Source organism: Dreissena polymorpha, chromosome 16, assembly GCF_020536995.1.
Source record: "Dreissena polymorpha isolate Duluth1 chromosome 16, UMN_Dpol_1.0, whole genome shotgun sequence".
In the NCBI taxonomy this organism is placed as follows: domain Eukaryota; kingdom Metazoa; phylum Mollusca; class Bivalvia; order Myida; family Dreissenidae; genus Dreissena; species Dreissena polymorpha.
The window spans coordinates 33,168,964-33,180,064 of record NC_068370.1 but is presented as its reverse complement, the minus strand read 5'-3'; the positions used below and the strand labels follow the sequence as shown (position 1 = coordinate 33,180,064).

General features: G+C 36.0%; 1 protein-coding gene across 1 annotated transcript; it reads right to left on the bottom strand.

Moving 5' to 3' along the window:
- Positions 1–3,788: 3,788 nt before the first annotated feature.
- LOC127863003 (uncharacterized) lies at positions 3,789–10,260 on the bottom strand. Its single transcript, XM_052402338.1, has 3 exons — positions 9,575–10,260; positions 6,787–6,899; positions 3,789–6,445 (listed from the first exon to the last, which is right to left on the bottom strand). Exons 1-3 carry the CDS (start codon positions 9,771–9,773, stop codon positions 5,072–5,074), a joined length of 1,686 nt encoding a protein of 561 aa, XP_052258298.1. The 5' UTR covers positions 9,774–10,260; the 3' UTR covers positions 3,789–5,071.
- Positions 10,261–11,101: the final 841 nt, after the last annotated feature.

Below are 11,101 nucleotides of genomic sequence, written 5' to 3'. Positions count from 1 at the left end.
TCGCGACGTATTTGATTTTGAGATAATATCCTTTTCATTGCATTTATTAATGGAGTACATTACTTTAAATAGTTAAAACGGAGAAATGATTGTCTTGTTTCTTGCAGAAAATTGTTGGGCTGCGATATCGTTAAACTTTGTTACGGCATCAAATTACAGTATTTTGATATAAATCTGCAAATTATTTTGCATAATATTTTTTATTATTTTAATAATTTCAAATAGTATTGAAAACTTCAGAACGTGTGCTAAAAGTATAGCGTGCATGTAATATTTTGCGTAAAAATAACAACAACAACACAACAACAACAACGAATTGTACCATTCTGATTAAATGAACAGAAGCGATCGTAACAGTATAATGAATAGTAACAAAACAAGAAAATCAAAGATGTAAATTTGATCTTATCTTTTGAATGAAAAGGTCGCTCAGTCTCGTAAATAGTAATGATGCAATGCTAACTAATTAAAAAAAAACTTCTTTTGTGATAGCATTTTAGATTCTCATTTAGTCAACTGTTTCTTTAACATTTACTTCAGCAGAAACTTCCCGGTATCTTGTCAATGGACGTTCAACGCCATCGTGCTCTCGTTTTCAGAATCTCCAACGAAATGTGTTTGTTTGGGAACGATAGATTGGGACATCACGATACTAAAGACGACCAGATACAGTGTCGACCATCTTGTGTAAAGCTCTTAGCTCACTCACGCTGGGTTGATAGAAATAATGTTGTTACAGCAAAAAACAATCTGTATAAGGCCACCAAATATCTCCATCTTTACGCTCATATGATGTTTGAAAAGATTAAACTATATCAAAAGAATAGTTATCGATGGCATGTCTTGTTTTTTTCATCTATTTATACAAGCATATAATTAATTCCAAACGGCATTCTTTTATCTCTATCTTTATTTGAATTGGCTTTAATTTTACGGATTGAAAGTGCATGTAATGTGTTCATTGAGATTGTAAGCAGGTATACAATACACTTTTTTGTTTATATGAGTTTATTAAGGGTTGAACATGACACTCTGAGTTAATATTGACAGTTTACTTAAGGATAAACAACTCTGCATTAATGTATATGTTGATGAATCATGTATACAAGTCTTATGCAACGAAAAAGTTGGGAAATTTTGGGGGGATTTTTTTCAAGTTACACCATTAAACAAAAATAAACTAGAGCACATTCGCCACTATTAATCCTTTGTCGCTACCTTTGTGTTTTAAAAGTGCACAAAACACGCTGCGAAATACGAGATAAACTAATTATAACCAACGGCTTTACATTACGCAAAGGCCGTGTCTCTGTTTTTTTAAATCCTCTTCGCACGAATTTAAATTCTTATCTCACCTTTCAATAGAGTGGACGTGTATGCGCTGAATACATTTCCAACGACGCGAGCGCCAAGTTAAAGCTCGTTTGTTGAATTGCCGCATCCACTGCCGATAGAATCAACTAACGTCAACTGACGCTTTTGAATATTCTATATACCTTATCCAATGCAATAGCATAGTTTAGCCTTATTAAGAAATGTGCACGATCAATCCACATATTAATTGACTTACTTTGATTTTTGTTTGATTGGCAAAACACGGACATTGAACAAGCGATTCGTTCCGTTCCGTTCTGAAAATTAATGCAATGGTGCAAAATGATAGTTTGTAGCTTTAACGTAGCAAAGGTTCGAATATGCAAGTCTTTATAAAGCCACTGCGTTATCCATAGACCACAGTTCAGTCAGAAGTCAAAGCGAAATTTTGATTCTTATCGCTTGTTTTTTATTCGACAGGCCGAGTTCAATGTATTAAACTATTTATGCAAATAAATCTTAAACGCATGATATAATTGTCAAGGAATTCCGGATTAAAAACAACTCTAAAAAATTGTATTCGTAAAAAGTTAACAGCGATGCGCCAAACAATATCGTTTGAATGAACGGGCATTTAAATTTAAATTTAGATGCACCAAGTGATAAGGTGCAATATTCTATCCACTGAACAAAACCTGTCAATATGGATCAACATGCTATAAACATGCACTTGAATATCCTCACTTACCTGATACATAATACGCGTCGAGGAAGTAAACATAATTTATCAGGTTCAATTTACCGTCTTCTTCTTCGCTTGTGGTCTTGCACGCCGATCTGTTACCCACAAATGTCTAAGTTCTGGGTGAGTTTCTCCAGCTGCGGGTCAAGTTACCAGCGTGCGAGAATACGTGATCTTTTAACGGCATTTTTTATTTCTTGATGAGTTTAATTTTCTGAAACGCAATCTGATGCAAAATATATCGGATTTATGTTATGTCTTTGATTACACCAGTGCGGTCCGGTTTGTTGTGTGTGCATCTATGGCGTTAAATTTACCTTCTAATCTAACAGTTTCAAACCATCCATCGACATTTCATCAACAAACAAACCATTCAACGTGTTTTAAAATTGGCACTCTAAAGACTTGCTCATTGAGTTCAGAGATTTTTTAAACAATTTCGTTTCCTCGAATTGTAATGGTTTTGAAAATACATCATAAGGAAACCTTTTTTTTTAAATCAGCACGCTAACCTAGGGAGTTTTGGAAGCATTTTAAACAATATAATAGAAAAGAGAAACACCATTTATAATGATAATTTTATTTATAACTATTTCTGTTCGAGTGATGATATTTCATAATGTTCAAACGACGAGGCGGAACAATATTGTCGCTCACAAGATTTTGCTAACTGTGATGTCCCGTTTCCAGAACTTAATAAACCAATCACAACTGAAGAAATTGTTAATGCCGTTAGATTTTAAAATCAGGTAAACCATATGGCTATAATAATCTACTAAATGAGTATTGTAAAGAAAGCGTGGATATTTTATGATCTCAATTGAGTGATATATTTAATTTTATTGTAAAGTCGGTGTATTTTCCTGATAAGTAGATTGAGTGAGTAATTGTGCCTTTACATAAGGGGGGGGGGGGTACTGAAATGGCTTGTAAATATCCGCGATGTAACATTTGTTAGCTGTTTGTCTAAGCTCTTTACCACGGTAGTAAACTAGTAAACAAGTGCATTGGATATTTTTGTAACAAAAACAATAGTATTTCGGACGCTCCGCTCGGACTTCGGAAAGGAAGATCAATCGTTGATGCCGTTTTTATACTCTTGTCATTCCTTTCAATATTCTATTAACCGAAATAAACGTCTTTATGTTGTTTTGTAGACATGTTATAATGCATTAACTCAATTTATCGGAATGCCGATTGTATCGGAAGTATTCAATCTTAACAATAATTCACGAAAGAATGCAGCCATATAATGGTGTACTCATCGTTAAATCTGTGTCCCGATATGCACCCTTACCTAAGGATGTTTTGTATATGTCTTTAGTTAAACGACAGCGTTAAAGGTGAGAGATGATTGTTGTAAGTTTTTGTGATAACTGACCTGTATGCATTGAACTAAATGACAACAGTAGATCTGACAATTAAAAAAATACCTGACATTATGTATCACGTCTTCATAAGGGAAAATGATCTTAGTGCAAAATAAACACTTCCTCATTCGTACATGTATTGTAGAGGGGGGGAGTCTCCCAAAAAGTTTACTAAATTCCCCATGCTAAACTGAGGTTAGTGATCTAGATTAATGAATGAATAATCAGACTGTGTTCAAGGTTTGGAATATTCAACATAACAGGTCTAATGTACCAGACACGAGCACTCGGATGGTTTCATTAATTTCGCAATCAGCTTATTATAAAAGAAAAAATCCACACAAAACAACAATAACCCCAAATACACGATATATTTCTTTTAATAAGGAGCACAATTTAAAATCAAAACGAAGTAATACAGATACATATTACAAATGATAAAATGTATGGCCTAAAACTGTGTTAAAAGCACCATCAAATTTACAGATTACAGCGTAGTGAATGTTTGAGTAAATTGTTAACATCACATAGAACTCGTTCGAAATCTGAATGTGATACTAGTATTCGACTTGGGACAAATAGTTTTGAAACACTCATGCGTGTAACCCATAAACCCGCTTTAACTCGAACGCAGAAGTTTGCACTTAAATTTTGCAATAACGTCAATTTTGCAAAAAGGAGCTATACAATTAATGTGCATATTGTCAAGGGTTATAACTGTGTAACATAAACTGGCACATAACATAACTCTGATTCGTTCATAGTTTTTTAACTAGTGAAAAAACGCATTTTCACATTGTTATGCATAGTATAAATATTGCATAATAAAATGATGATAAAACACTCATATCATCACAAAATTGTAAAAGTATAACACAGTAAAATGATTATTGTACATATTTACATTTAGTTGTATACGTGTCTTCCCGTTTGTTTAGATGTAAGTGCATGGTTTAATTGTTGGATCATACCACTACGTATGTTACCATGTGCACTGTCTAATAAATACAAACTATAAAACAAATGAAACCTGATGTTTACCCTAATTTTCTTATAACCCGCTCATACACAAAAATGTATAGGCCTACTGTTCCCTGCATGGAGTGGACGCAGATAGTTTGAAAAAAGACGTTTTGTTGAATTGGCAACAACTCGTCGGGAGTGATAACGAAGACTTCAATTTGGCGTCACCTAATATAAAATATATTGCTCAATACTTTACAATGTTTTAAAATTATTCAAATATTTAGTTCATATTGATTATATGACCATGGTTTAACTGGTTATAGAGAGAACATATTTCCTTAACAGAAATGAGGCGGTGGTGTTTGATATTATGATAATCTTCTTATGCACTTTTGCACTAAACGCAAATATCCTAATACGATGATATTGGAAGCGCTCTAGGACAAGTGGGTGTAATGAATGTGCATTAAGTATGGTCCCAGATAAGCCTGGGCATGCGACAGACCTCACTATTTTATGAGCATCATATAACTGACACTAAGATTTTCTTCAACTGCTGCATCACTCCTTTGTGGACAATCTCTCGTGATTTACTGTGTGTTGAGAATAGGACTTTTAGGCACAATACTTTTTTATCTACATGTCTTTTGTTTACCTACCATACATCTATAGCATTATTTTAGGTCGATTTAATATGTTCCTTATTCGGCCTGCCATGTTTTTTGTGAATACTATGTCTATTTCTTGAGATAGAACATGCTATGCCCCCTGTATCAAACACTTTGTCGTTTTGTTCGTCCGTTCGTTCCACGTATGGAACACGACCAGTAACGTAATCACCATCAATAGTCCCCTGAACAACGTTCGAAGTTGTGTCATCGTAAAGATTATCATTATCGCTAAATAGATTACGTTTCAAAGCTAGAACATCGACATTTACGTAATAGTCCCGAGTTTGCGGTCGAACCATTTTCAATGATTCAACGTCGTCTGTTTTGTCATTGTCAGCAGTTAGCCCATGAAGAGGATTCAATGGCGCTGCATACTCCGATTCTTTAATGTCATCACCATCCTTGCTTTGCCGGAGATTACTTATTCCGTTCATTGGCATGTAATCAGAATCTTCATTCGCGTGATCATTTTGCTTTTTATACGTTATCTCAGCATCCTTTTTATAATAAACATCCTTTATTTCAGAAGCCGACTCTTGTTGTAGCATGTGAGGAAAATCCGACACATTTTTAATTCTGCCCAAAATGTAACCATCGAGGGGCTCGTAAAAATCATCTTCTATTATGGCATCATCTTCATGCGGATCGATGCATTTCGGTGTTGCGATGGACGTGGTTTGGGCACTGATCTTGGGTCGATTTTTCGGTGGAGATGTCGGATCTTTCTCATACACATTATATACATGAGAGGGAGTTGTTACAGGAAAATTGCATATCATGTTATCTTTAGGGTCAATAGTGTACAGTTTTGACGCAATAACTTCATCATAGGAACAGCCTTGAAAATGGTTGCATATGAACTCCGCCTTGCCAAAATTTGTTGCAAAATTTGTTAATTTTGCATGAATGTCTTTTAACTTTTCTTTCGGTATCAACAATACTGTATGATCCGTTTTGTTATTTGAAAAGGCGACGACGAAATCAAACGTTTCAATTGTTTTAACTTGCACCTGACCCGCAAAAATCGTTTTTAACTTTATAAATTCCATAGGATCATTTGATGCAACATCATTTATATCTATGTTACCAAATGTCACCACCGTCGAGTGTCTATGATTGTCACGACCGATGTACTGTTCCAAGGTCATGCATTCAATTGTGACCAGAATATAGGCCACCAAAGGAGTGACGCCCTTGGCAGTATATTTGTTTCCTTTGTTGTCCTGAAACACAGCTTTAACTGGTTTGTGTTCATGGCCCTTTTGAATTGCCACCACGGCAAGTTTTGTTTTGCTAGGTACGTATACGCCTGCATCGGCACGTTCGTTAAGTAGCAATGCGTCTTCTATGAGAACAATTGAACACTCTGGTGCGTCGGGTATCTGAATAATAAATACAACAAAAGATATAATGCAAATACATTACACCCAATCCGAACATTTACACGAAAAAACAACCACGCTCCCCAATATCTTTTGTGTTGTCCTTATTGACATAAATTATGGAATGAGATTTCGGTTTGAATCAGGGAAAGATAATCTTCAATGTTGTCAATGTAGGACATTGTAGTCCTGAGGACACAGATAGAGAATATATTATATGGGACGTGACGTTAACTTTAACTAATTAATTGAGTGTATATTAAGTGCATTTTAATTCAGGTGATATAAAGGCTGGAAACAAAGGATCGGATTTAATACACTGTATTGGAACCCGTACTCACCTCCACAATTGATGAAATAACTTTTCGACATCTGTTCAGTAGTCCATGGAATTGAATAGGAATAAATAACTGCACACCCTGATATTGCTTGCGTTCATACGACAATACCGCGTCTGGAACATAGAGAAAAAGCTATACTGTAAATAAACATCGCGAGCATAATCTTATGGAACGCCTAGTCTGTCTCCTGTTGACTATTGATATATCGGAGGTTTCATTGAAATGATGTGGGTTTAAATCATATGCTGCGTGCTTGCAATATTATGCTGTGTGTTTATGATGGTATGCTGTGTGTTTGTGATGGTATGCTGTGTGTTTGTGATGATCTGCTGTGCGTTTTTGATGATATACTGTGTGTATACCAAAGTCTGCTGTGTGTATTTGATGGTACCCTGCGTGTTTGTGATGATATGCTGTTTGTTTAAAATGTTATACTATGTGTTTATGATGGCACGCTGTGTGTTTGAGATTGCATGCTGTGAGTGTGATTGAACTTATCTGGGTTTAAATCATATGATATGTTCTTATAATACTATGTTGCGTGCTTGCCATATTATGCTGTGTGTTTGTGATGGTATGCTGTGTGTTTGTGATGGTTTGCTGTGTTTTTGTGATGGTATGCTGTGTGTTTTTTATGATATGCTGTGTGATTTTGATGGTATGCAGTATGTTAACCATAGGCATCTGTGTGTATTGCATGGTATCCTGTGTGTTTGTAATGGTATACTGAGTGTTTGAAAAAGTGTGCTGTGTGTTTGTGATGGTCCGCTGTGTGTTTTTGATGGTATGCTGTGAGTGTTATTGAAATGATGCGGGTGTAAATCATATGATATGTGCTTATAATACTATGCTGCGTGCTTGCCATAGTTTGGTGTGTGTATGTGACTGTGTGCTGTGTGTTTATGATTGTATGCTGTGTATTTGTGATGGTATGCGGTGTGTTTGTCATGGTATGCTAGGTGTTTATCATGGTATGCAGTGATTTCGTCATGGTATGCTGTGTGTTTGTCTTGGTATGCCCTGTGTTTATCATGGTATGCTGTGTGTTTGTTGTAGTATCCCGTGGGTTTGTCTAACATGATGTCCTTTCCATTCGCTATGATGTAAGTTGGCGTTATTTTCATTCTGAACAATCGGTTCTTGTCAAAGATCTAATGGTTACGTTATACGTATGTCCGTCGGTTCGTTTGCCCGTATTTCCGTCCGTCCGTGCCTCTGTCTGTTTGTCTGTCAATTTTTATGTCTATCTGTTTATCTGTTTGTGTGTGTGTGTGTCTGTCTGCTTTGTCTGTCTGTCTGTCTGTCTGTCCGTCCGCCCGTTCCTCTGACCCTCCTTCAGTCCGTGGGTACTTTTTCCGATTGTCAATGCGTATGTCCGTCCGTCTGTATGTACGTCCGTATATCCGACAGACAAACAGATACGGACGCTGAGAGGAACGGGCGGACATGCAGACGGAAAGACAGATACCCGGACGGTCGGAAATAAGGACACACGGTCGGACGCACGAATAAATGGGCGCACTGACATACGGACGGACAGTAAAAAAAACAGACAGACAAACAGACGTGACTCTCGGACACACGGACACACTGACACACGGAAAAAGGACACACGGACGAGCGGACAGATGGAAAAACGGACGTACAAACCGAAGGACATGCGTATGACGTAACCATTGGTTATTTGACAAGAACCGAGTATTCCGAATGAAAAAAACTTACATCATAGCGAATGAAAATGACATCATGTTAGACAAACCCACAGGATAGTTCAACAATCACACAGCATACCATAATAAACACACAGCATACTATGACATACACACAGCATACCATGACAAACACACAGCATACCATGACGAAGACCTAGCATACCATGTCAAAACACATCATACCATGAAAAACACACCCCATACAATCACAAACACACAACATACCATCACATACACACAAAAAACAATGGAAAGCACACAGCATAGTATTATAAGCACATATCATATGATTTAAACCCACATCACTCACAGCATACAATCACAAACACACAGCGTACCATCACAAACACACAGCATACCATTTCAAACACACGGCATGCCATGACAAACACACAACATACCATGACAGACACACAGCAGACTATGGTAACACATAGCATATCATCAAAAACACACAGAATATCATCACAAACACACAGCATACCCTCACAAACACACGGCATACCATCAAAAACACACAGCATAATATGGCAAGCACACAGCACACTCTTATAAACACATATCATATGATTTTAACCCACATCATTTAACAGAAAACTTCGATATATCAATAGTAAACAGAAGACAGACTAGGCGTTCCATATAATCTGATGATGTTGATGATGGTTATTCGATGATTTTTTTTACAACTGATGATCCTGCTGTGGTGATTATTTTGTAAAATTATTATTATTATTATTATTATTATTATTATTGTTATTATTATGATTATGCTTATTATTATTATTATTATTATTATTATTGTTATTAATTTTTATTATTATTATTTGTTTTTGATGATTAAGGTGATGATGCCGGTGATAATGCATATGATAACGCCGGTGGTGATGATGATGGTGATGATCATGATGATTATGACGATGATGATGCTGCTGTTATTATTGCTGTTTCTGCTGCTGATGATGACAACGACGACGACGACGATAATGATGATGATGATGATGATGATGATGATGATGATGATGCTGATGCTGATGCTGATGATGATGATGATGATGACATCTGTTAATACCAACCAGTAATAAATGGATCCGGAACTACTTCTATCAGCACGAACCGTATTGTCCTGCACTGTTTTTCCCCGATATACACATGTCTTTCTGCCACACCGTTGACGGGTAAGAATGATGCGATGCACGGCGACTGAACGTGATTGTCATGTAAAAGTCGTTCCAGTATAACCTGCTCTTTGTGCTTGAAAAGTCTTGAAAACATTTTTATTTTCTTTCCCTTAAACAATCCATTAATAATAACTTCGGTTCGTTTTTAAAGTTTCCGTATAAATTTCAACACTAAAGTACACAGTTTTCTTAAATCAATCTCAAACGACTGATTTCTCATAACTTGTTTTTCGCATGCACAATTTTAAGGGATTTTATTCAAATCAAGTGTCCACCGCTACACACAATAGTCCCGTTTATAATCCTTGCACACACTTATTCACCCGTTTCTTCGTTCCGACTCATAAGATCGTATCACTTGCGTCGAAAGAACCTCTTTTTATCTTTTATTATACTATTCATCTTCCACATACACATCTGTTTTGAACATTTACTGTATATTTAAATCGTTGAAATGAACGTTTTACACTATCCCAATTGTTTATTCTGTCAGCACACGCTTATGTAAGTTTTTTTCACAAGCTCAGGTAGCTTTGTTCTGCCTCTTCACAACAAACACGCCTGCGATTAACGGACTTAAACTTCCGTGTTACATATTCCCCGTTTATAGTCTATGTCTAAATTATAAATAAAACTGACCTTAAGTAAACATTGCAACGCATTATTTAAGTCCTGTGGGCTGTTGTTCAACAAACAGTTACAATAAGTGTATTATAAAACTATTTGTAATTGGGCGGGTAATGCTATTGGCCCGTAATATGATAATTGCCGATTTTATACAGCACACCGATCGGCTTTCGAAGTTTTTAAATTCTGTCATTTTAAAAACCTTAACTATCTCTCAGTTGTCGAAGATATTAAAATGTTGGCTCTTTATGCTATAATTGTTTGTCATTAATCGTTCTTGGAACTTTTTTATACATTATCTTGATTGACGAAACAGATACATTAACATGTTTATCAGTGACTCCGAGACAAAAGACTTGCATATTTACGTTAAGGCTACATTCAAATAGTCCTCATAAGATTAATCGCGCATTGTATTAGCGTGTATTCTATATCAAGGTGGCTAGTGACGTTGGTATTTATAGCTAAACTATGCGGAGTCAGGAACGAATCCCGTTCCTTCAAGAAAGTGTTTGCTATCTTCCAAAGATTGAATTATACTATTCATTATAATTTCATTTTGCTTACATCTTTTTTATTACACTTGTCTAGTTAAATTAAATCCAATTTATTTACGTTCTTAAGAATCGAAAACTTAAGGCCTATAGGAACACGCTAGTTGTAATTTTCTTTGATGAACCAGTGCCTTCTGTCTTTGAAAAGTTCCTTAAAATGCTTCCTCAGTGTGGATCGAACCCAGAACTTTCCTCTCGCAAGGCAAACAACTTACGAAAAGCATATTAATTACTTTCAATC